General features: G+C 47.5%; 2 protein-coding genes across 2 annotated transcripts in view; one reads left to right on the forward strand and one right to left on the reverse strand.

The window, feature by feature from the left end:
- LPIN2 (lipin 2) overlaps positions 1-15,918 on the forward strand; it is an 81,038-nt gene extending 65,120 nt beyond the window's left edge. Inside the window, exons 7-20 of the mRNA XM_012652119.1 lie at positions 944-1,027; positions 1,468-1,487; positions 2,447-2,636; positions 4,377-4,470; positions 4,862-4,931; positions 5,708-5,797; positions 6,782-6,864; positions 7,819-7,963; positions 8,664-8,812; positions 9,328-9,414; positions 10,723-10,875; positions 11,246-11,360; positions 12,000-12,103; positions 12,394-15,918. Of these exons, the coding sequence (XP_012507573.1) occupies positions 944-1,027; positions 1,468-1,487; positions 2,447-2,636; positions 4,377-4,470; positions 4,862-4,931; positions 5,708-5,797; positions 6,782-6,864; positions 7,819-7,963; positions 8,664-8,812; positions 9,328-9,414; positions 10,723-10,875; positions 11,246-11,360; positions 12,000-12,103; positions 12,394-12,538 (1,529 nt within the window). The 3' untranslated portion in view covers positions 12,539-15,918. The remainder of the gene's footprint in view (positions 1-943; positions 1,028-1,467; positions 1,488-2,446; positions 2,637-4,376; positions 4,471-4,861; positions 4,932-5,707; positions 5,798-6,781; positions 6,865-7,818; positions 7,964-8,663; positions 8,813-9,327; positions 9,415-10,722; positions 10,876-11,245; positions 11,361-11,999; positions 12,104-12,393) is intronic.
- Positions 15,919-15,972: 54 nt separating this feature from the next.
- Positions 15,973-25,765, reverse strand: part of EMILIN2 (elastin microfibril interfacer 2) — a 51,383-nt gene continuing 41,590 nt past the window's right edge. The window contains exons 5-8 of the mRNA XM_012652118.1: positions 23,842-24,270; positions 22,224-22,256; positions 21,512-21,640; positions 15,973-19,568 (exon numbers count right to left, since the gene is read on the reverse strand). Coding sequence (XP_012507572.1) covers positions 19,231-19,568; positions 21,512-21,640; positions 22,224-22,256; positions 23,842-24,270 — 929 coding nt within the window. The 3' untranslated portion in view covers positions 15,973-19,230. The remainder of the gene's footprint in view (positions 19,569-21,511; positions 21,641-22,223; positions 22,257-23,841; positions 24,271-25,765) is intronic.

Genomic DNA, 25,765 nt, shown 5'->3' on the forward strand with positions numbered 1-25,765 from the left:
ATATTTTGGGGGAGATTCTTAAAACTCTTATCTAGCTTTGTACCCTAAATTAGGCTCAAAATAGCTACTTCATTTGAAGTGATAAGTTGAATTTTTTTAAGGTAGGAAAACTGGAACTCCTTTTCTTTTTAACAATAGAAAAGTTAAAGTGTGAACTGTCATAGAATTGTCACTTTTTTCCTTATTTTCCAAACCTTAATTTTTTTTTTTTTTGAGACAGAGTCTTGCTTTGTCGCCCTCGGTAGAGTGCAGTGGCGTCATCATAGCTCGCTGCAGCCTCCAACTCCCCAACTCCTGGGCTCAAGTGATCCTCACACCTGGCTAATTTTTCTATTTTTAATCAAAACGGGGTCTTGCTCTCACCCAGGCTGGTGTTGAACTCCTGAGCTCAAGGGATCTTCCTGCCTTGGCCTCCCAGAGTGTTAGGATTATAGGTGTGAGCCAGTGTCTAGCCCTTAATTGTTTATTTACATTGGTATTCCTCAGGAAACTAAGATGTCTTACTTTTCCCTTTTTAGAAATAGGGAGTGTAACTAATGCAATGGTACCTTTATACACTCTACAGTAATTTAAATGTGTAGGGTCACTGTCCATCCACTAAGCTTCTTACCTCATGAATTATTTCTTGAGACACTTCATAAGTACTTAAAAGTAGTGAGACTGTTTTAATACCTATAAGCATTTGTTTTGTCAGGATCATTATCATCTGTAATACTAAATATCCAGTATTTGTAATTACAGCTAAACCTTAATATAAATTACATCGCTATTATGGATTTGGTGACATATTGAGTTAGATGACATCAGATGTGCATAGATATTGTTATTTGGTTGGGGTAACAGTAACTAGCTCCTGTAACTGATGAAGACCTCACTGGCTCACCACACTGGAAGTCTGTTTCTTGTTCACCTGATAACATTCAGTGTTGGTGTTCGGGTGGAGGCCTTGCACACAGGGATGCAGGAACACAGGCTCCTTCCGTCTTGAGACTCCATCATGCCCTTAAGGGCCTACAGTCCAAGGTTCGCAGGCAACGGGCAGGCAAAGGAGGGAGCATCGCACAGGACAGGGCCCCCTGGGGAAGGGGCCACACACCCCTTCTGTCCATGTTGACAGCTCAGTCATGTGGTCACACCTAACTGCAAGGGGGGCCTTGCCATGTACCCTATGAAAGGACTCAGGTGTTGTGAACATAATGGCAGTCTTCCAGCTGTGTTTTACCCAAGGGTTGGCCCAGCCCCTCCTGTCCCAGCCTCACAATAGGTTTTGCTGCGTTTCCAGTGAGGAGAACATTTTATCTAATTATTCTCAATTTTGTGGTGTGAGTGTGCATTGCTATTAAGAGAAAAAAATTCCAAAAACCTAAATCTTTGGTTGGTTCAAATGCAAAACAATATTTTAATAGGTTTTGAAACTGCCTTCTATTTACAATGTATCTGTACCCTGCTGCCACCTACTGCTCAAAGTTGAGATATTTTTTCAAAAGATCCAGTAACTTCACTGGATCTCATAGTTTTTTAAAATCAAACATTAAAAATACTAGCTTTTTAAATAAAATAATTCTAGAACAGTGTCTCAAATGTGACATTAAATACCTATTCAAAGGTGTACGGTAGTAAACATTCATGACTAAGAGAGAGACTTAAGATGCCATTTCCTTGTTCATTTTCTCTCAAATTTATTCTCCATTACAAGAGGTTCCCCTTGGTCACCTGAAACCTGGTTTCTGTGCCTTACCATCTAGAAAAATGAAAATATTAAATAACCTCATCTTTGGTTCTGGCCCTCAACTATAAGAACTCATGTAAGAAGAGTTTACTTCTCAATACCTTTCTTTTTCTAGATGGATGTAGACTCTCGAGAGTTTTTTCGTGCTTAATTTCTCTTTTTTTTTCCCCCTCTCCCCCACCTCCCTGTCTTAATTTTCTGCTTCCTTTTTTGTGAGACAATAGATAAACTTAGAAAAGCCTTGGTTTTTTTTAAAGAATATAGCCATGGACTATGGTAATTTTCTACAGGATGTATATTAGTACCACAGCTTTTTCTAGGAAGTTAGAATGAAAAGGTTTCTAAACGTCAGATTTTCTTAATTACCCTGTCATTTTCATCATGGAAATGTAAATAAATACTTATAACTCTTTTACTCCTTTAATTAAAATCAGACAAGCCATAGTTGAAATGTTTGCATTATGGTGAATGACTACAGTGATTTCGTAACATATTTACTATATTCGCAGTTAATTCCCCAGTAGCACTGTTAGGTTGTCTTGAATGTCATTTATGATATGATTCTAAACCCTACCTAAGAAAAGCTTTGTCTGATTGTGTCCATCTGCCTCTTTTTATAGCGGTATGTTATTTGGTTTGAGCTCCCGTAGAGCTGTGCAGTAAGCTAGGAGTATAAGAAGTTGCAATAAATCGTTTTCTCCCCCATGTGCTGTCCACAGTGAATCGGACCCCAGCTCCAGGCAGTGGCCCGAGTCCGACACACTCTCTGGCTCCCAGTCCCCACAGTCTGTGGGAAGTGCGGCTGCTGATAGTGGCACCGAGTGCCTCTCAGATTCTGCTATGGACTTGCCCGACGTCACCCTCTCCCTGTGCGGTGGCCTCAGTGAGAATGGAGAAATTTCTAAAGGTGCGCTGGGTGGTCATGCTCTTCCCTCACTTCAGAGAGCAGCCTGGTCATCACTGAATTAAAACCTGCTATTTAGCTCTTTGGGGTATTTAAATTGTTTAGTGATCTTGTTCAAGTAACAGGTATTTTTCTATAATGTCAGACCTTTAGACCTTCATTTGAAGGACCTCTTCTTGTGTGGCTTTGGTGAGGGAGTGTGCCTAAAAGTCTCTGATTTCAGGTTAAGAGGTTGAGAGTTCTCAGGTTGCCTTGTTTGCAGAGTGGCCGGGGTCCAGTCACACTGTTGGTTTCTCACCTGTGAAGTTATTGAAGTAGCTGTGGGACTGGGGTCCAGCTACCCTCCTGGAAGCACTGGGCCTTAGATGTGAGTGTAGGACCCTGAAGTCAGAGAAAATTGATCATTCACAGAAATGGTCTTTCCGGCAAAAAGTAGGATTCCTTTCTGTGTCAGTCTCAAGAGTTGGCCCACAAGAGTAAAACTTGCTCGAGAGTAAGGAGCTTAGCAGAGAGGTGGTCGGGATGCCTCCAGGTGGGGCTGAGCAGCCATGTGCGCGTCTGTCCTTAATTCTTCAGCCTTTTTGGTTTTACCTTCCTCTTTCAACTAAACTCGTTAGTATTTTCTCAGTTTGGCTGGTGGCCCCTGATTGATTTTCCTCTAAGGAGAGATTTTCCTTCCATGACTAGCATCATCATGTGTCTTCTTTCCTCCTCAGAGGAACTTGAAGGCATGGTGCAGCGTACTGGGTGGCTAGACACTTAAAACTGTGTTTTCCTGAAGTTTTTCCATTCTAGGGTCGCAGGATGCTTATTATGCGTCTGTCTTCTCCATTTCTTCATTGCTTATTTGCTTTATATTTTACAAGAAATTAAGAGTATGTTATGGTTCCTCATAAGGACAAAATGAAATAGATCATATTCTTTTTATAATCCTCATAAAGCCTCCGTTAAAAAAGCTATTTGGGAAGGGCTGGAAAATATAAAATTTATATAAAATATAAAATTTACACTTTTGTTTTAAATATTGATAGTCTGGTAGAGTTTGTTATTGAAAAAGGCAGAAATGGCAAGTAAAAGTAAATGACACATTACCTGGAGGAACAATCCAAGTGAGAAATTTCTCTGTTGGTCTGGATCTCCTAGAGTACAGGTTTAGGAATGTAACATTCATGTAAATTCTCATTCACTGAGCAAGAACTTGGGATTTTTTTCTTGACAGACCCTGAGCTACATTCTGGGTTTATTTTTTATTCTCCAAGCAATTGTAAGATGTTTTGTTTCTTTTCTAATGCATCGTGCCCTTAAAGCTGTAAGACGCCCATGAATATTCCCCAGTTATGCAGTTGCCTGCCAGTAAAGTTCCTCCGTCAAATGAGAATGGAACTGAGAGTTTTCATTAGTTGTGTGTATCTGTGTCTTTGAGTATCTTCCCTTTCCTCTCTCTGGCCACATCTGTAATCTGTTTTTCTAAAAGTCTCTGGATATCTCCTTCTCCTGTTTGTTTGTTTGTTTGTTTGTTTTAATTGGGGGAGGAGTGGTGAAAGAGGGGGAGAAAAGAAAAGTGTTTTTTCTTGTGGGAAAAAAACATCTGACATTTTGCTTTTGATGGATATAAAGTTTTTTTTTTTAAAAAAGGATTTCTTTTAGCCTACCATTTCTGCAGTGCAGAGAGTATTGTAATAATCTCATACGGGGATTTGTATAATCTCTAACCAAGTTGATTATTACTGTTTTATATTGCAGAAAAATTCATGGAACATATCATTACTTATCACGAATTTGCAGAAAACCCTGGACTCATAGACAATCCTAACCTTGTAATACGGATATATAATCGGTAAATTCCTCTTGGCTTTTATAATTCTTAAATACTCTTGCAATTTTTTTTACAAATGCTATTTTTAATTATTACAGTTCTCCTTGCTATAAAATTTTGTCAACTCATGTAAATGAGCTAGTGAGCAGTGACTTTGAAGTGAAAATGAAGCCTCAACTTTATTTTTTAATGAGGCATTGAAATATTATTCTGTTTGATAGATTTTACTCCTTCTCTGTTTGGAGAAGTTAGGCTTGTGACAAAAAATTTAGCTGATCATCTTTTTATTGAAAAGAATAAGCAATTTTATGTTATTTCTACTTCTCTCTTCCTTCCTCTCTCTCTCCTCCCTTCCTTCTGTGTCGCTCACTTTCACTGTGTGATGGTTTTGTACAACTTTTGTTTATTGCAGTTACTATAACTGGGCTTTGGCTGCTCCCATGGTCCTCAGCTTGCAGGTGTTCCAGAAGAGTTTGCCTAAGGTGAGACGACCCACCCTTTGTTGCTTTCTCCAAAGTGTCAACAGCATATAGTACTTAGAAAAATCCATATGTGTATATTTCTGAACTTGGTACTATTCAAAATCTTATTTGAATTTAATAGAAAAGATCAAAGATCCATATGTGCTCACTAAAAACATCTCATGCCCAGACTCTAGGAAGTTAGTTGGGCTGCCACTTTTTCCTATCATTTTTATTAGATATTTATACCAGTTTTTGATTGTGTATAAAAGCTGAGAGATTTTACTAATTGTACATATGGCATGAATGAAAAGAAACTTTTTCCTCTCATTAATGTGGGAGGAAGCATCAAGAAAGAGGTTGATGTGATCAATAGAAGCCTGATATTGGTGTGGTTAGATCAGATTGTGGCTGAGACACCTCTTACGTAGAACCTCAAGATTTGTTTTTAATCTGCCCACCAAAAAGGCCCTCATCAGCCTCATTGGTCCTCGTAACTCGTAAGAACCACATTTTTCAAAGACAGAGAAATGAGAGCTGTCCACCTGCCAGTGCTTAAAGTCCTACGTAGCTGGACCACCTGGCCTCATGCCATAGAACTGCGACGAAGCCATGCCGCCATGAAAGCAGGACAGTATCCATCTTTCAGAAATGTTACAAACACCAGAGGAGTTTGGAGGTGTGGAGAGCAATACTCAACATTCCGTGATAAAGCACTGTCCTGCAGGGCAACAGTGGAAAGTCATCAGGTGCTGTGTGACCAGTAGATTGCCCAGACTAACTCATGCTATTTGCAGGCCACAGTCGAATCCTGGGTTAAAGACAAGATGCCAAAGAAATCTGGTCGCTGGTGGTTTTGGCGTAAGAGAGAAAGCATGACCAAACAGGTAACAGACCTACAGGTAATTGTTTCTGTGGGCTGAAAAAAGTGAATTTTTCATGTATTCAAAAAACCTTTTTGCCAAGCACAAGGAAGTGGGTCATACAGTGCTGTTTTACAATAACAGCAGTTACCATTTTTGAGCAATTATTGTATGCAGGGACTTTGCTAGGTCAGTGTTATCTCTGTCCTTTACTATAGGTCAGTACTAGAGATGTTTGAATTGCCCTTTCACAGGTGAGGGAACTTGGGCACAAAGAAGTCATGTAGTTTGATGAGGGTCATGTTAAGCGATGAGGGATGGAACTGAGGCTGGCCCTTGAGTCTGACTCCATAGCCAGTGCTCTTTCCACTTCTCTGCTTTATCTTTCAGATATATGCAAAAGGTTATTATCCTCCTGAACAACTCTAGATACAATAACCAGAAACTGCTCTAGCAAGGTGCCCACAGAACAAGTTCATCCAGGGAACCATACTAAATGAGCAGTAGGTCAGGTCTTCATTTCCCAACACTTTCTGAAAAAGAGGGTTCAGGGAGTTTCACCTGTTTTTCAAATGTCAGAAGGGTAGTCATACCTGAACCAAGTTCGTGTCCACGTCGCTGTGGGGGTTGCCTTCCAGTCCCTTTTGCATGTGTTGAGCCACTCCCAGGAGAAGGAAGCATCAGTCACTTCTATTTTGCAGACACCAGGAGGTGTCTCTGCCAGGGACTTAAGGTTGGGCCAGCTGTATCATATTTTGTGACTTGAAATAGTGCTCTTCAGATTTTTTACTTGTAGCTCTGTAGGCACAGCTTTCTGCATAGCAGCATGTGACTTCTATCTTAGGTTTCTGTTCTTTGACTCAAGTTAGAAAAAGTCTGTTTTTTGAGCATTTTTAAGTTGTAGGTTCAGAAAGCAGTTGTGTTCTTTCCAAGAGAGGGCTGCTGTTGAATCTTGGCTTATCTGCAGGGAAAACATTGCACATTGCCATTACCATCTTGCCGTTTTAGCTGCCAGAATCCAAGGAGGGAAAATCTGAGGTGCCACCAACCCGTGACCTGCCGTCAAGCGCAAAGGAGCCAGCAAGTGCCAGGTGGGCGCCCTGTCCTTCCTCCTAGCTCATGGCACTCACGCCATTGCTTGGCCATTGCTTCTAAGTTGATCTTGGCCACTTAGTTTAATTCTTAGAAACGTCTTTCTCCTATAGATGTGACAGTAAATGGCATGTTTGTGTCCCTGAGCAGATGACAAATGCTTTTCTAAAAAATATTATCAGCTTAGAAGAGTAAATATGCTCATCACTGCTTCCTAAATACCTGCACCACGATGGAGCCATGGAATCAGGTGCCCAGGGAAGGCAGAACTGTGGGAAGGGATATTTAGGGGACTTGTCCCTTGTGCCTGGGCTCCCCTTGCTTCCTGTCAGGTGCCAGAGTGAAAAAGAATCTGAAGGGTGGGCTTGGGTGAATTTCATTTTCTGGGAGAAGTGGCACCCTTGGACAGGTGGGGTGGCCAACCCTGAGAGGAGAGGCTGCGGTGTGCTGTTCTTGCCTCTGCCTCTGCTCACTTCCCTAGTCCGTGCTTCCTTCTCCCCTCCCTGCCTCATTCATTTCGTGTCTGTCTAAGCCAGAGGGTTTACTTTCTTCCTTTTTACCCTCTTCTTTTAAGGGCTGTATAAAATCTTTATTAGTTTTTTGGAATTGGTATGAGCAATTATATTTTTTTCAATTTGTAATTTTGAAAGACAGCCTTTTCAACAAGAGTCGGTAGACCTCACAGCATTCACAGGGCATAGCAGAAAATAACAGATGATAACCAGAAAGTAACTGCTTGCCAGTTGTGAGAGGGAGGAGCAGGTGGCCTTGTCAGTTAATGGTCTGAATATCTCAGGCATCAGGAACTGTGGATATGGGAGAATGGCAGAGGAAGTAATTCTTACCTTCCCTAGAAAGGATTTAGGATATCTTTATTGTCTTGACCCTAAATGGAAAGCTGTCATCAACGAATGCCCTGTTGCCTCTTCAGTAACTGGGTTGATGTTGAATAGGCCGGCCGAGGATGACTCCTCGAGTGATGAGGGGTCGCAGGAGCTTGAAGAATCGATCAAAGTGGACTCTGTCCCTACGGAGCCCCTGAGCCACAGCAGCACAACTTCGTACAAGAAGTCCCTCCGGCTCTCCTCGGACCAGATTGTGAGTCCTGTGTGATCTGTGTGGGTCCAGTGGGACTTACTTTAGTAACCGTCTAATATGCACTGCTTCTTCTGTCCACCCCTGTCCCCAGCCGTACACGCACTACACGACGTCATGTAAATGCTCAGCCACAGTGGAACATCGACCCCCACCTGGGGAGCCTGCGACGGTGGTTCCTCCACCCACCCCAGATCTCCTTTCTTGGTTTCTAGGAGTGACCCTAGGAAGCAGTGTTTTTAACATGATTGCCCAGTGAATCTTACACAGCTAACCCAGCACTGGGCCACATACTGTCTCTTGGGAATCACAGCAATAGAGAAAGGACAGTGCAGGCACAATTTCCCATTTCTTGTTTATTTCCCACCCCCTGACTTTGACCCATTTTCAGTGTGAAACGGTCAGCAGAAGGTTGTGGCCAAGGCAGTGATTCTCGGGTTTGGAAGAAGAGCAGAGAGGTTTGGTTTTGTGAGGTTCAGAGAAGTCCTTGGAACCCTAAAACACTGTTCGAGCAGTGGGTCCCTCAGCCCCTGGCGTTGTGAGTGAATTCAGCACAGGCAGGCTGGGCTCATGCCAAGGAGACCGTCCTGCCTCTCGTTGCCAGGATCCCTGGACGCCAGTTATTGTCTTGTAAATTTTTTAACTCCGTTGCAAACTGTATGTTATCAGCTGATTTTCTTTATTCTTATGCTTTTTTAAAAAGGCAAAACTGAAGCTCCACGATGGCCCAAATGATATTGTGTTTAGTATTACAACCCAGTATCAAGGTACCTGCCGCTGTGCAGGGACCATTTACCTGTGGAACTGGAATGACAAGATCATCATTTCCGATATCGATGGAACAATAACCAAGTAAGCTCTAGCCAGCTGTGGTTTGGGAGCAACTCCACAGCCAGAGAGGCACAGTCAGTGCGTGGCGGCGATCCCTCAGCCGGGGTACTCAGCCCCAGCCTCATGTGAACTGTCTGCCCTGAGACGGCCTGAGCGGAGTCCACATGGGGTCATTTTATGGAAGGAGGAGCTGGGTGGAGCCATACAGATTTAATGTCAAAAACAGCTCTTGAATAAGATTTAGTTATTTGGTCTCAATTCTGAGGTGAAGACAGAAGCTGTTGACATTAGGAAAGAGAAAATGAGGAGGAGGTGTGTTGTAAATTATCTCTGAAAACTAACATCTGGCTCTTGTGGGACTCCACTGTTAGAAGTAGCTCAGTGGCTGTGTTTGCAGGGGACTGCTTGCAGTCGCATGGTACTGTGGTAAAATTGGCTTGCAGAGCGTGCCTTCGCTATTGGCAGCTGATACTCAGCCAAATAGGAAAATTTATGTGTTGGATTCCTGATCCCTTTTCCTATCTCTGCCCTTTTAGGTCTGATGCTTTGGGACAGATTCTCCCGCAGCTGGGTAAAGACTGGACTCATCAGGGTATAGCAAAGCTCTACCATTCCATCAATGAGTAGGTATCCCTTCTCCCATGTCACCTTGCTCTAGTGAGCTACAATGTTGCTTTAAGAAATATAGAAAAATAGCATAAGTCCTCAGTCCCCATAAGTTATGTGTTTGTGGTCCAGCTTCTCCTGCTCTTCTTTCTCACTCCTGTCCCTGTGGCCTCACAGAGAGGTGAGTGCAGCCCTGCTGACAGAGCGGGAGCCGCGTGTGCCTGGCATTGCTTGACAGTGTCTTGCCTGTATTATCTCAGTTAATCCTCATGATGCTCTGAGTTTGAAGCACTACCTACATCTATAATTATTACAGCTGTGATTTTCTTTTCTTTTCTTTTCTTTTTTTTGAGACAAGGTCTCACTCTGTCGCCCAGGCTGGAGTGCAGTAGCGCAATCATAGCTCACCGTAACCTGAAACTTCCAGGCTCAGGTGATCTTCCCAAAGTGCTAGGATGACAGGTGTGAGCCACCACGCACACCCAGCCCCGTGATTATTTTTTTTTTAGCTAGAATTTAACAACAGAGCTGATTTTCATTTTTTGGTTTATTTTCTGAGTATTTTTAAATTGTATTTCTTTGAGCCAGGTACAGCCTGTAGTCCCAGCTACTGGGAAGGCTGAGATGCGGTCAAGGGGACAGTGAGGATTACCTGAGCCCAGGAGTTGGAGACCAGCCTAGGCAACATAGCAAGATCCAGTCTCTAAAAAAATAAAATAAAATAATCGTATTTCTTTGAATAGTGTATGCATGCATGAGGAAACAATTCACCCATGCGGTGCTCTCTCTCAAGGCACCCTTTGAGGGAAAACAGTGCCATGGCCTTTGTGGGATCCTTACACATACATTACATTGATTTGAAAAATTACACTATCTTTAGCATTCCTTGAAAATGCTGTAATATGAAAATTAATGACTATGCCAGTTGCCTGGGCATAACTTTGCTTTTAGTCTTATGAATTGTTTGCATCTTGCAAATTGTCTTTATAAATAAGATCCCTTGTGTCTTTCGCTTATAGTAGATAGTATAAAGATAGTCCGCAGTTTTTGTTCTGTAACCAGGCTTTCATGGACTGCTTGCTGAGCAGGTCGTATCCATACTTATAAACAGAGCATACTCCTTAGTTGCATGTGTGCTCCTTGGTGTCTCATGGAGCGGTGAAATCTTTATAATCCTAACTGGTTTCCTGCTAAATTGAAGGATTTGATTTTCACAGCAAATTAAAGGAACTTTATTTATATCCTTTAAAAGAAAAGCGTTTTGTTTTGTTTTGTTTTTTCCTTTAGCCAAAACATGAGGGCTAACAGGATGTGTTTTCTTTCAGGAATGGCTACAAGTTTCTGTACTGTTCGGCCCGTGCCATTGGCATGGCTGACATGACCCGGGGCTACCTGCACTGGGTCAATGACAAGGGCACAATCTTGCCCCGGGGCCCTCTGATGCTGTCCCCCAGCAGCTTGTTCTCCGCCTTCCACAGGTACCTCTCTGGCAGGCCACCTCTGTGGTTTGGGCAGGGCTGGGCGCACGGAGCATGTGTGAGAATGGACGGCCGACTGCTGTGTCTCTCAGTTCTTCGGCTGCCGGGGAGAGGCCTCATGCACACCCTTCACCTGGTCTGTATCAGACATGGTGAAGAAAAGTCAAGTGCTAGGAGAGTCAAGTTTTCTCCTTCCCTAAACCCTGTCGCTCAAGTTTTCTTAGTCATCAGACTGGCAAGGAAATAGAAGGATACCAGTTACAAAGGGTTAAAGTTGGGTAGTTGTGAGCACTAAAATTTTTTCAGAACCACACACTGGGGAAAACTACCACTCTGAGTTTTGTGATTGTATTTTAATTTTTTTCCTTAGGGAAGTGATAGAAAAGAAACCAGAGAAGTTCAAGATTGAGTGTCTAAATGATATCAAGAATCTGTTTGCTCCATCCAAGCAGCCCTTCTATGCTGCCTTTGGAAACCGTCCAAATGTAAGTGTCTCCTGGGCTCTGGATTCTGGTGTGGTTGAAATTTAGAGGCATGTGCTTTTTAGAGTGTAGCCATGTCATAATTATCAAGCCAATTTTGTAAGCAAAATGAGATGTCTCTTTTGCTTAGGAGGTTTTTCACTTGATCTGTTCCAAATTTCTGTAGCAATTGGGGCGGTCCCATAGGTGCAGTTCTGCCCCAGAACTTGTAGCTTTCTGTTCGTTTCTGTGGCTTCAATTCCATTTCCTCAGGCAGCTCTGACTGGTCATCTGAGTGGCTCTAAGCCATGTCCCTGGATTCGCCCCAAGCAGGGCCTGAAAGCACTTTCCACCTGCTTCCTTCATGGGGCCATCAGGCCTCAGTTGTGGAAGGCATTGCCTCCTTCTGCTTTCAGGACCCCTGGCTTCTCCTTCGTAGCTGCCCATTTTCTGATTCTCTGAATGCCCTCTGGGTTTGGCACCACTCTCTCTACCTAATGTTTGTGTGAAGCTCAGTTTTGGTGGCAGAACTGCATTGTGCACAACTCCATGTGTTTTCCGTGGAGAATCTGTGTATGCAGTACTCTGGCTCACAAGGAGCCTGAGAAGCGTCTCCTGATTTCTTCTCACTGGAATCACCCTGCTTGATGTTTTCTTCTGCAGGACGTCTATGCTTACACACAAGTTGGAGTTCCAGACTGTAGAATATTCACTGTGAACCCCAAGGGTGAATTAATACAAGAAAGGACCAAAGGAAACAAGTCATCGTAAGTGCATTCCCAGTTCTCGGCCCAGCGCCCTGCAGCCGAGGGCCCAGTTCAGGACAGAGAGATACTAGCTGAGATCAGGCTTAGGTCGAAGGATCAGAACTCCGCCTCCTCTGTGGGTGTTTTCTCTTCCAAAATAATGGTTTAAGGGGTCCCTGGTTATCCTAGACTTGGAGGAGGACATCAGCCCTGGGACAGGATTTAGGCTATCTCTGAACCTGCCTATCTGGGAAGCTGAGTAGCCAGCTTCACAACCCATAGTCTGTGTCTCTTCCCCAACCTTCTCCTAGGTACCACAGGCTGAGCGAGCTTGTGGAGCACGTGTTCCCACTTCTCAGTAAGGAACAGAATTCTGCCTTTCCCTGCCCAGAGTTCAGCTCCTTCTGCTACTGGCGAGACCCGTTCCCTGAAGTGGACCTGGACGACTTGGCCTGAGGTGGCATCTCCATTGGACAGGCAGGGCTCAGTCTTCTCACAGCAGGGGAAGGTGACTGGCCCTTCTGCCAACCTTGGACACTAGCTTTCCCGAGCAGGGCCAGGGGCTTCTGGAGCTGGCACAGCCATCCTCCGTTGCCTTCCCAGGCTGGCTGCTCGGGCTCTGCGGGTCTGCAAGTCAGCACCCGGAGGGAGAAGGGAAGGGCTTGGCCTGGGGCCGGAGGCCTGTGCTCCCTCCCTTGTGGGCTGCACACATGCATCCTGTCAAGTTGTGTGCTGGGTGCTCCTTCCATTGCATAATTTAAAAGGAAGAAAAAAAAAGCTTAAAAAGAGGGGACCAAAACATTATACAAAGTAAAGTGTTATAATTTCCACTGGGCAGTTGAGATGGTTTCTCTCTGTAACCAGGGCTTTCTTCAGCGGGTCAGGGTCCTCTGAACTACGGCAGGTCCAGTTAGTGATAGTGGCTGAAACTACCTGTGCACGTTTCGCTTTTGGGCACCTCGTTTCCTGCTACACTGAATGGGACAGCTGCTCCAGTGAGCCAAGTTGGGCGGGACGCCCCCAGGATCCATTCACCAGAGCCACTGAACCCAGCCCCGCAGACTTGGGCTTCTGGAGGAGAAAATCCCCTTAGATCATCTTCTCATCTGTGACTAATCCATGATGAGAGACCTTTAAGTTATTTCTTAGACCTAACCAGAAGAGATCTTGCAGGTATTTGATGTCTGTAGTATAAAAGTACTAATGGTGAGAAGTTGGGTTTTAAAACAAAAACACCCCAACAACTGTGTTTTCAGGGAGGTCCCAGAAATGTAGATACACACTTGCACTGGCTCCTGGGAAGAGGACCATTTCCCTCTGCCAGTTGCCTGTTTTAGGTGGGCCTTTTGGTGTCTTGCTTTGGGACAGGATTTCTAAAATTCTGTGGTCCAGATTTGCCAGGGAAATGCAGCGAAGCTTGCTTGAAGGCCACTGGCCAGCAGCATTTGGCTTTGGCATTTGCAGTCACCACCCTGTAATAATTGCCCATGGACACCGTGCAAGAGGGGGCTCTTAGAGTTCCTGTTGAGCAGACCACCCCTCCGCAGTGTCCCCAGCCCACATTCTGACCCCTCCAGCTGGGGATTCCTGTGGTCAGCGGTGCAGAGGCTGCCCTGTTAGACCCATGAGGGTGTTGGGTGCCCATATGTTTTCACTGAAACATACACGGCAGCTCCATTTATTGACCTGGTTGTAATGAGCTCATGTCAAATGTCCAAACTAGGCAGTACCAGGGAAGGGTTGTGTGCTTTCTGCCCCTCCAGAGCTTGTGATTTGCTGGATGTTGGTGGCCACTGCGCTATTGACACCAAGAGAACTACCAGAGAGGAGAATTTTAGGGGACCAGAAATGACCTCTGGTCATAGTCCTCCATTGTTGAGAACACAGGAGGTGGAGGTTCCTGAGCAGAGAGGAGCTGCAGATACAGACTCTGTGCTCTTGGGAAAGTTTCATTTCCAACTCTGTGTGTCTCTGCAGTCATATTTGGAGGGCCTCTTGTTCACCCAAAATAATAACTGCTCTAGAGATGGGGAATAGGGGTGGTTATTTTTCCAGATTGGAGAGTTGAAAGTCCATGACTGATTGTAGCCATTTTTTCCTAGTGCTGTTGGATGCAGAGACAATGTCCAAATCCCTTGAGCACAATTCCCAGTGGCAAAACCTGGGAGGCGCATGTTCCCAGAGAAGGGACAACACAAGCTTTCTGTGGTGCAAACCTTGCCCCCCTTAAATAGTTCACAGAACTAATTGTTTAATCAGTTTATTTATATATAGTAGGTTAGGGATCCTAGGTTATGTTTGTATGAAGTTCTACCCAGTTAGTTAAAATTCTAGTAGAGCAGCCATGTAGCCACTTCATTTCATAGATGCCATCACCATGTCCTCTCGACTGCCTTCTGTTTAGAGGAGGAACGAGAGCTTTATGTGCTTAACCTGAGCCTAGTAGGACTTCTTTGCATATGTGTGGTACCGAAAATCTTAACATACATCTTCTTTAGTTCTTTTTAGGTTGTCCTTTAAAGAGTTTTTGACTAGGTAGTTTGTTTCTTTTTCTTGATAAGCTTTTCTCTTTGGACACATGGCCTTGTTAGAGGGTCCAGTCTAGGACCTGGATCTCCTGGCCCTGTGTTGAGAGTGGCTGGTCCCTCTGCCCTGGTGTCCATTAGCACTAGACTTTGTTGCTGCAGATTGATCCAGTGGGTACATAGGCTAATTAATGTGAGTCTTTTTCCTTGTTTAAAGGAGTCCTTCTTGCTGATAGTAGATGATTACTTTTGCTGCAGTGTTAATGAAAGTTTTAAGTTTGTGCTGAAAATCCATTGCCATTTGGTACAAATGACATTTGTTCTTTCTGTGAAAGAGAGATGCCCTCGAGTGTGTTTGTACACAAACCCTTAGGATGGTATATTGAAGCGTCACCCTCACTGTCTTCAGTGCCGGGTGATGTCGCAGGGAGATTGTAGGCAGATTGGGCTCTACATCATTCTTTCGGTTGCTCCGTTGGTGAAATGCTCCCTTTCCTTCTTTGCAGTGCAATCTAACTCTAGTGTTTGCTTTGGTGTCCAAGTGTTGGAGCTTGTCCTGCCGGCATCTGCCAGGCTGGGCGAGGTGCACATGTGGGCCTGGAGCACACAAGCAGCCTCCATGTTTGAGTACTGTGTTTCACTGTTTAAAAACATCTGCATAGTTTTCAACTGGAAAAAGAAAAAGCTTATGTGTGTGATGTTCTAAAATGAAAGCTGCTAAAAATCACAGGGAGAACAGCTGAGGAAGAGACCTGACAGGATGGCTGGGAGGTGCTCTGCCCCAGCACGGCCTACCCGACTATCGGGCCGCACACAGCCCTGCGAGGTTTGCTCACGAGCGTTCAGGCATGGACTTTTACAGGATAAACTGAAAGAAGTCAGCCTTTCACTTTTTGCAAGCTGGTGAAAACAGACTCTTCAGGGAATTTTATCTTTTTTAGTATCATCCTATGTACTCTGAGAAGCCTTGTTTTCCCAATTTTTGGAGCTTGCTGGGTTTAACAAAACTGGTTAAAAATTAATTTTCCTTAAAGTGCTCTTTCCAGGTGAAAACTACTTTTGGGGTTTGGTTTGAAGGTAAGGAATGGAGGGGAACCTTTGCTCTTTTAATTTAATAATTATGTTCAGCCTATGATGAGAAGTATTTGATTAGACAGCCATGTCACTAATAAGTTTTAAGTTGTCATAAATTAATTGTAAACATCAGTACAGTCTCTTAGTTATGGTAAAGACAATTGTCTTAAGACGAATGGCTCATATTTTGGTGCAGTGTTTCATGTTCAAAACAAAATGTTACAAAAATAAACAAACTGAATGCATTTGCCTGTTTCCTTTAGGGGGCATTTAAACCATTTTCTCTATACTCTTGCCAGAAATTGATAATTTCCATAAATTAGCATTTTGATCTTTGCTGGCACTTAAATGTATCAATAGGAGGGAGTTCTTTTAGGTGCTTATTTTTAAAACCTGACTCCAGAGGTGAGGCTACACCCACAGGAACTAACCTCTTGCTTTGTGTGTTCTGCCAGGAGATGACTCATTCATACATATGTAATTTCTTCTGTGGTCTCACTGGTGTCCACAAGGCTGTGTTTACCTCCTACCCCTCGGCCCTCCAGAGTTCCCCTGAGAGTCCTGTCCAGAGCCCATGACACCCCACCTTTCATTAAACCCTTCTTCAGAGTGAATACAACTTAGCAACCCTGATGTTTTCATCAGATAGGCAGAGTCAAAGTGATCAAAACCCACATCTAACACATTATTTAAATGAGCATCTTTTTATCCTCTCAGATCACTGGGCACCTACCAAACGCAGCATATGTTGAACATCGTATATCACAGTCCCTCCATGAGCATGTGCCTTCACGTATGGAAAACTCTTGCATTTGATGCCGCTTTGCCATGACATGATGGCTGGGTGATGAGAACCATGGGTCTGGAGTGTACTTTGGGAACAGAATGGAAAGGCTCACACGGAGTTTGATAACAAAGGAAATGATTTTTACCCAGAGTGGCTTCTAATGCTTTAGAGGAGCAGTGGGTGTTGCATCCCTGGTCTCAGGGACCTGAGTGCAGCTTCCTTCTGTTGCACCCTTCACTCCTTGGAGTTTGCACGTGTCCTTCCTTTTTCCTTCCCATTTATAGAACAGTATAAGGAAAACATACATGTATGTTAAGAAAGTGGGTGTGGGTATATACAAAGCCATGTTTCAGAGCTACAAGCATGGAGTATATTTCTAATCACAAATACTCCTCTCCTTTCAAGCAGCAAAGACGTAAATTGTGAGAGGCCGTCTGAGAGGTAAGTCATTTGGGAAAGCTAGATCGGTGTGCCAACCTGAAAATAATTTCTAATGCACTTTATATTGATTTGCATTCTGTATTGCAGGTGTCAGTTTGTTTTTAATCATCATTTAAATGAGGCCATTTGCTCTTGTTACATGGGGTATAGGGAGTGGACTGCCAGCGCCTCGATTTTGGAAGTTGTGGCCTTGCACCTGATTACGCCTCAGGGTTTGGTCATACCTCTGACCCGCAGGCTCGCCACTTCAGGAAGCTGCTCTGAACCCCACAACCCTGAACTCAGCTGACCCTGTTGTTTTCCCTCTGTACAAAAAGACAGCCTTTCCCTTTCTAAAGATGCCATCTCCTAAATGGGCCGGAATCCACCTTTCATCTTATTTTATCTTAAAGTAAAGGCAAGATCAGCTTAATTGGGCTTATTCTGTTTTGCCTGTCTTGGATACACAGAGCTGAAATTCACCTTTGTCAGTAAATGAGCCAAGATGGCATTGAGAGAGGAGGACCAAGTTTTACCTGATGCTCTAGAGAACCGTCTACCGAGTAGGAAAGAAAAATCATCATCTACTTCCTCTCTGGTCCCTGCTTTTCCAGCTGTTGAGCACTTGTCCCCTTTGGTACTGAGTAAGGTCTGCTAAAAGGGAGTGTGAGGGAAGAGGGCAAAAGCACGTGCCAACTGGGTTTTCCTGAAAATGCTCGGCTGCGTCGGTGTTTTTCCGTGAGTCATTTCTGGGATAGCCAAGGATACTCTGACAGCTACCTTTGGCCAGTTCCCCAGCTATAGAAACAAAGGGCCAGAATGCCATTCTCCCTCCTCTCCTGGACAAAGAAGTCCAAATTTTAAAATAGTAAAACAGGAAACCTTTAGTTCTTGCTCACTCTCCCTAGCTGGAGGAGGGGCATAAATGAGAACTCCTTAGTGTCCAGTGGCCTCATTTGTTAATAGTCCTTGGAACTCAGAGCATTTTTGCAGCATAAGAGCATAGTGTAATGACTCAATGCAGGCCAAGGAAACCAGAGCTCTTGTATCTACTGTCCAAACCTTGCCCTGGGGTATGTGCCTTTCCCCAGTGGTACCTGATTGACCAGATAGGCTTTGCCAATCTAATTCGCAAAGACTACCTTGAGCTAAGGGTGCCTGGAGCTTTCTGTGGCTGCTGGTGAAGGATTAACATGTCTGGCTTCCCCTTGGAACAGAACATGCTCGCTGTGAGAAGACCCCTGCTTTCTCAGATGATCTCAGCTTTCAGTGTGTGATCAGTTTTATTTTGGGCCTCTTGTTGCTTAGGAACCTGAGAGTTCGCCAAGCTTTGTCTGCTAGAGAGCTGTGCAGTGAAACAGCAGGGACTCGGTCTCATCAGCCTGGGCGGCTGCTGATGAGATGCGAGTTTCCAGCATCCCCTGGAGAAACTTCTCCAGCTGTGGGATCACATGGGGGACTTGACCTCCACGCACATCTGGTGTGTCTTTATAAGCCAAAAGCAAAACCCAAGTGTACATCTTGGATGCTGAGGAGTAACACTTTTATATTTGAGATTAGTTTATTCAAGATTATTTTCTACACAGCCCGTAAACAGAAAAGGCCAATTACCTTTCTACAGTTGGCTTTTTAGCAACAACTTCCAGTCCATAAGGCACCAGGCTTAAAAAAAAACTTGAAGTGGTTTTACATCTTTATTGGCACTCCCCGTCTTTGCACTTGAATTGTACATGCCATTTAAGGAGCCAACACGCTTCAGGAACAGCCTCTAACGCATCCCCATCAGCAGTCCAGGTGAGCAGGGGAGAGTCCTGGTGGCAGTGGTGGACCAAGCGTGGAACAGCCCAAACTGTAAACTCAGAGTCCCTGTGTGGTGGCATGGGCCACCTCAGCACTTCAGTGTTTAAACTTTTCTCCTGCATGCAGTGTAAATACAGACAGGTGGTTGGCCACAGCATTGCTCTCCAGTAAAGATCAGCCAGGGCAGTGTTAGCCCTTAGCCCAGCAGGACCCCATCCCCCAGCCTGTCCCCCAGGAACCCTCAGAGTGGAGCTGGAGGCTGGCAAGATGCCGGGGAGGATCTGGCTCACGAGCAAGAGGGCCTTTCCAAGTCTTCCAGTTGTCCAGTTAGAGAGACAGAAAAACCAGTGGCCACTGACCTTGTGCCTCACTCCTCACTGCCTGCCGGGACGCTGTGAGGTGTGGTGGCCTGGACGGCCTTCACGCTGGGGGAGGTGGTGGGGGCAGAAAACTCTAGACCAGTGCTCCAGTACGTACCAAAACCAAATATATTAAAGCTTCAGAGTTTTTACAGCTCTTTCCCCGTACCTCTCCCCAGCACCCTAGAGGTGGGAAAGGAAAGGATATAAAAACACCCCACTGAACGTGGAGTACATTTCGTCAAAGTCTGTGTGCGCCAGCCTGCCCCCAGTCACCACGATGTTGACTCCATCTCCTGCCTTCAAGTGCACGATGAGGTGGAAGGCCCCCGGGCCCCCGCAGGTGTGCAGAGCCCCAGGGGGCTGGTGGTATTCCAGGAACTCCCTCCTGTACCCAGCTGTGTGCAGCTGGGCCACGCTGGCATTGGAGACAGACAGCACCGCCTCCACGTAGGCATCTCTCTCAGGGGTGAGGGTGGCCGTGATAAGGTAGCGCCCATCGTATGGAGCCGTGAAGACCCCTGGGAGGAGGAAGGCAGACGTGTTCATCTGACGCCATCATAGCCCTTGCCGTGGGCAGTAAGTTAACCTGGACGTGGGGGACTAGCCATCTTTCTAGCACTTAACAGTCCTGGGCAAACAGACAGCTGGTCCCCTGCCCGCAGAAGGCAGGCGGATGGGGGAAGCTCGTCGTTTTTATGCTGCACTCACCTGCAGGCACCCGTGACTAAGGCCACCTTAGCTGCTTTTTGCCACCGACCCAAGAGTGCCTCTTGGGGCATATCTCCCCCACTAAAAGCACCTCCAGCCAACTTACAATCAGGCTCAAGGTTGGGTTGCTAGGCACAACGGCCATGAGGCAGGACCAAATGCCCCAGGAAGCCAAGCCGGGCCACCTCATGCAGAAGGGCCAGTGTCCCTGGTGGCATAACACGCATGGCACTGTCACTCAGCCCACATGTTCTGGGCCTGGAGGCTAGAGATGAGGAATAAATAAAGTTTGTAAATGTGCTATTTACAGAGTCAGCCCATGGCAAAGGCTGGTAGGAACAGCCACCTCCCATGGGCTCTACAAAGTGCACTGGGCCTTGCCCACCGACCGTGACCCTGGAGCTAAAAAAGGGTGGACCTCAGGAGCCTGGGCCTTCAGTCGGCCCTGAAAAACAGCAAAGGCCAGGCCTCGCAGCCCCTGGCCCAGCTTTGGACAGCGAGTAATTTAGAGCTGCTGGAGTCTTGCCCAAGGCAGCCGGCTCTGGCATTCTCAGCTTGGCTCGATCTTTGCTGGAGTTCACCTGTGGCGAAGCCTCGCTGGAGCTCATCGGGATTTACTGAGCGCCTGTTTTACGTGAAACTAGTTCTAGGAATGCAAGAAATATCACTGATCTGTGTGAGCAGGATCGGCAAGGCAGCATGGAGTGGCATGAGGAGGGCAGCCTGACCCAAGGCTGTGGCCACTCAGCAGAGGCCCAGGGGCTTGCGGGGGCCCAGGTGGATGCCGCGGCACCCCTCCCACCTGACCTGTCTCAGATGCCGGGCTTCGCTCCAATGGGCCTGGGGTACCAGATTTTTCCAAGTGCTGCATGTGACTTTATGCTAACCTTTAAGGGCCACCGCCCTACGAGGGGAGATTTAGCCAGACAGTGGTCAGTAAGGACGGTGGCCAACACCTACTAAGAGGGAAGTCAAGTGCCACTCCTCCCACTGGCACATGGGCAGCAAAGCCTCCCTGAAAGCCACTGGCCCCTCAGGGAGGACCTGTTCATGTTGGGTGATCGAGAACAGAGGCTGCTGAGGGCTCAGAGCCTGGGAAGGGCCCCAGGCCAAGAGGACCTCACCACACCTGCCTGGGGGCTCTGTCCTTGAGCCAGCTTCTCCCTGGCCGCCCCTGCTCCTGGCAGGGAAGCCCATCCAGGAGACACTGGGAACCTGGGGTAAGTTCCACGCCCACTATCCTCTCAGGCCCCAGAGACAGCCCAGGCCTGGGGGCCAGGGCTGTGGACAGACTCTGAAGTGATTCTGTTGCAGAGCGTGAGGCCCCTTCCAGGGAGAAGACAGTCCTCTCTGGCTCTGTTCATTATAAACGCACGAGGTCCTAAAGGGAGCCACCCGCCTGCCCCGTCACGGTGACTGTCAGACCCGAGAGAGGGGCGTGGTGGGCTGGGGCCACAGAGCCTTCCTAACAAACAGCCATAAAAAACGAACAGTGATTGCAGTGTAAGTGCTGAACACTGGTGTGTTGACCTCAGGACTGGGGAATGTCACACACCCATACGGCCTGCAGCCTGCGAGCTAGGAAGGTTTGCGTGAAAACCCGTGGAGCTGGGCACAGCAGCACGTGCCCGCTCAGAGCATCTCCAGAGCGGGTACCCCCCCGCCCCCGATCCCAGGGGACCAGACAGCAACGGGAGGACCCCTGCTGCATGTGGGTGGAAGGAAGAGATGGCCCCATGTGCCTTTCACTAACCTGTGTTAGGGTTGTAAACGTCCCCATCGTTCACCAGCACTTTGTTAAAGAGGACGACGCCCCCGTCTCTGGGGAAAGGCTTCTGGGTGAGCCCCGCAGAAAAAGACACCAGAGAAGGCACCGGAACCCCTGGAGCAGAGAAAGGACGTGAACAGGTTAAGGCTTCCTGGGTGGTTCTACCCTCTGGAGAACAGGCCCCTGTGCCAGGCCTGTTACCTCACCTGAAAGTGCGAAGCGCACTCCACACCCACGTGCCAGAGGGCTCCCTGCCTGGGCAACCTGGGCAACTGTACAGGCCGTGGCCAGGAGGACGTGGGAGTGTGCGTGCGCACGGTGGGGGTCGGGGGCAGGCCCTGGGTACACAGGGGAATGGTCTAGGGAGCTGCTTGCTTACTGACAGAAATAAAACCTGCACCCCTGGAAGCTCATCAGGACCACACAGGGCAGACGCCCACCCAGCAATGCCCTTGGGAAACTCGATGAGCTTGGATGATGTAGGAGGGAAAATTCTTTGTCTTGGGCCTGACTCTGGCCCTCTCAGGGGAGCAAACCTTGGGTGGGTTGGTCCACTGCAGTGGGCAGAGGCCTGTCCCACCACTGGTGGGTGGGGAAGGCTGGGCCCGAGCTCGACCTGTGCGAACAGCACGGAGGGAGGAGGCAGAAAGTGCGGGGGAGGGGCAGAGACCACCAGGGAGAACCCTCACAGACACACCTGGGGAGGCTACCGGAGGTGACCTGGGATATCCTGAAAAACAAAATGGGAATGGAATGTCAAACGAGATCCTTAACAGTAGCTCATTTTTCTGAGCTTTTTTTTCCCTCCCTACTCCTCAGAAGCGCAAATTGAGTCTTCATTACTAAAGAACAGACATAGATAGAACAAGGGCACCCACTCTGAGCTGCCTTCCTAGAAACAGGCATATTTGAAGCCACCTGTCCCTGCTCCCTCACTGGCCCACTCATCCCTGGCAGGGAAGAGGGCACTGAGGCAAAGAGGGCACTGGCTGTGGGAATAGGAAGAGAAAGATGGGATACTGGAGCCTTGGGGCCCAGGCCAAGAAGTCCACAGAGTGTCGGACTCACACATGCCAGTCAACACGTTTGCCCTCTAGTAGCATTATCTGCTCAAGGGCTTTGCCTTCAACTGGACTGAATGCGGTATTTGTTAAGTGAATGCGTGGATGGATGCATGGATGAATACACAGATGCATGCGTGGGTGGGTGGGTGCATGCACAGGTGGATAGATGGATGCGTGCATCCGTGGATAAGTGAGTGGTTAGGTGGACGAATGGCTGTATGGAGGGATACGTGGATGCATGCACGTGTGGGTGGGTGCATGCGTGCATGAATGAAGGAATGAATGAACAAATAGCCCAGGCGAGTGTATGCATCCATGATACGTGGAACTAACACAAGACAAACTGTTCTCTCAGAAAAGGCTGAATATCTGTCAAAGAGCTGTGATCCCAGCAGCTCAGGTTGGCTGAGAAAGAATAGAAAAAAGAATGGTGAGAGCAAATGTGTCTGTCTTCTCAGCAGCGACCCAGCCCTGCCAACATCTGAGTGCCCTTGATGGTCAGCCTGGTCTGACCCAGAGGGGGCCGGTTTGCACTGTCTGGCAGATGACATGACCTGCCCCAAGCACGGTTATCTGTGTACACGTTATAGCCCCAACTCTTAGTTTCCTCATCTGTAGAATAGAGCTAAGACTGGCTGCCCAGTGCTGTTGCAGGAGCTCAAGACCAGGTTCAGTCCGCAGCACGTGGTGGGATCCCTGTCTTGTCCCTCCTGCCTTTACTCTGACACCGCCCCCACCATGACCACATCAGTTTTGCTGACGTTCCCCGCGCTAACCAGGCACTGAACACGGCTTTTCTCCTGAGGTCCGATTACCATCCTCACTCTGTAGTTGAAAGAACTGAGCCTCAGAGAGGCCAGGAAGCTGCCCCAGGTCCCAAAGCCTGTGATGACACAGCCCTCCGGCCTCGCCACTTGGCTGTGTGACCTGCCTTTGCTGTTACACAAGCTGCCAGCACACTCAGTTTCCAAGACCCTGCTGGGAAGATGGATGAGCTGCCCGTGTGGCACAAGTATCCCAGCCTGTGGGGCAATTCTGTCTAAGGGTAATTTATTGCACTGTCCCTGGGCCGCTCCAGCCTCTCTGCATGTCTGATTAGCATAAATTGGTCCCTCAGGCTTTGGCATCCTTGGAATTTGTCCCCCTGCAGGTGAGACGCTGGACCTGCAAACACCCTTCAGCAGACCCCAAGGCTTACTCTGAAAGTATGCAAAGTGCCTGCGTGTCCTCACGCAACTGCACTGGCCTTACCTGGTGCGCCTGCATAGCCTTCAGCACTGGGGATGGCCCCTTGTCCGGTCTGGCCGTCCACTCCCTGGGGCAGGCCTCTCCCTGACACGCCTGTCCTGCCCGGAGGCCCGGCCTCGCCAGTCTCCATGATGACCCCTGTGGAGCCGGGCAAGAAGGGCAGCCCTGTCCAACCAGGCCATGCCGGCAGGGGCAACTTCGCAGGGGGCCGCGGCTGCAGAGGCCGCTGGGGCAGGACAGGCCGCTGTCCTGTGGGCAGCCGTCGTGTAGGGTCCTCGGGGGGCAGAGGACCACTCGGCCTCAGCGGCGGCGGGGTGGGCTCCAGCTCAGCCAGCTGGGTGGGGGCCTCTGCTGGCGATGGGGTCGAGGACCTGGGCATCTGTGGGGCCTTCTCTCGGCCTGGGGGCTGGGACGCTTCTGAGGGCTCCTCGGCTGAGCATTGGGAAAGCAGAAAGAAGCACATGGTTAAAAACCTTGCACTGCACCGCCCAGTCCCGCGTCCCCCCTGTGAGGCCCAGTGAGGCTGGAGGTCCCTGCGAAGGGCTGCACTGTGTGGCTGTCTCTGGGGCATCGCCCCACCAGGGGACGCAAGAGCAGCACGACAGCTCCGGGACAGTAGCCTCGCATCTTGTGAAGCAGGTATGGGTCAGGCTGCCCGCAGGGCCCCTGGGGAGCTGCTGAGGCCAGCTGGGACCCCTCATGGGGCAGGCGGGCTTTCAGCCTGTGTATGCAGATGGCTATGCTCTCCAAAACGGCATCACTCTTGGCTCCAGCACCCAAAACGTCCTGATTTCACTGCATGTGGACACCACAGACGCGTCACATTACCAAAAGGGACCTGATGCCACCTTATAGTCTGTAACATGCTAGGCTCAGGGTCACCACTGGCAGCCTTTCCAGCTGGCTGCTGAGACCCCACGGCTGGCCCGGGGCAGTGTTGGGGGGCTCAGGCTGCCTCTGCAGCAGACACAGGCCCCAGAGGAGCAACAACGCCCTTTCCCTGGGCCGCAGCCTCCAAGTCCCCAGCTGAGGGGATTTCCAGTGGAGGAACCTCCTGGTTCACTTTTCCCTGGCGTCTTGGGATGGCCACCTCCACACAGCTGGAGCTGCCTCCCTTTCCTCCTTTGAATCAGTTCCTGGAACCAGCCTTCCAGAAAGCCCTTCCTAACTGCCCACGGGACATCTAAAAATAGCCAAGACCGGTTGAGAAACCACTGGCAAAAGCAAAACGCCACCCACCTCCTCAGTCAGTCTGGTGCTCGCAATGCCCGAGGTTCCAAAGCTATACGATTACGAGCCGACACAATCAGTGACTGCACTTCGACCAGCCATCTGGTTTTGTTTTAAAACTCACTAAGGTAAATATGGCAGCTCACACACATGCTCCCCCCACACCCACAGAGCCGGGACGCTGGATGCCTTCAAGAGAGGTTATTTCTCAAACAGCCTTCCCAGAAAAACAGATTTTTATAAACTGGGGTAAAGGGGTGATGGGGTGGTAAGGAGAGAATTATCAAAAAAACAATTCCCAGAACTGAAGAAAATGAAAGATCCCAGCACAGTTACTGAATATAATATACAAACCAAGGTATATTCGGAACACTGAGAAAAAAGAGAAGATATTATAAGCTTTTGAGGGAAAAAATATAAAAAGACATCACCAGGCTTCTCAACAGTATTGGAAACTGTAAGACAAGAGAACAATGTCTATAAATTTTGAGGGAATATAATTGTTAACCTTGAATTCTATACCCAGCCAAAATATCTATCGTGAGAGTAGAATAAAGACTTTTTTTAAGGCAAGCAATATTTTAAAAATATAAAAAGCACTATCTCTCTAGCACCCTTTCTAAGAAGCTATTGGAAAATGTGCTCCACTGAAACAAGGGAATAAACTGAAAAGGAGACATAAAGAAGCGTCGCACAC

Source organism: Propithecus coquereli, unplaced genomic scaffold (assembly GCF_000956105.1).
Source record: "Propithecus coquereli isolate 6110/MARCELLA unplaced genomic scaffold, Pcoq_1.0 Scaffold38, whole genome shotgun sequence".
In the NCBI taxonomy this organism is placed as follows: domain Eukaryota; kingdom Metazoa; phylum Chordata; class Mammalia; order Primates; family Indriidae; genus Propithecus; species Propithecus coquereli.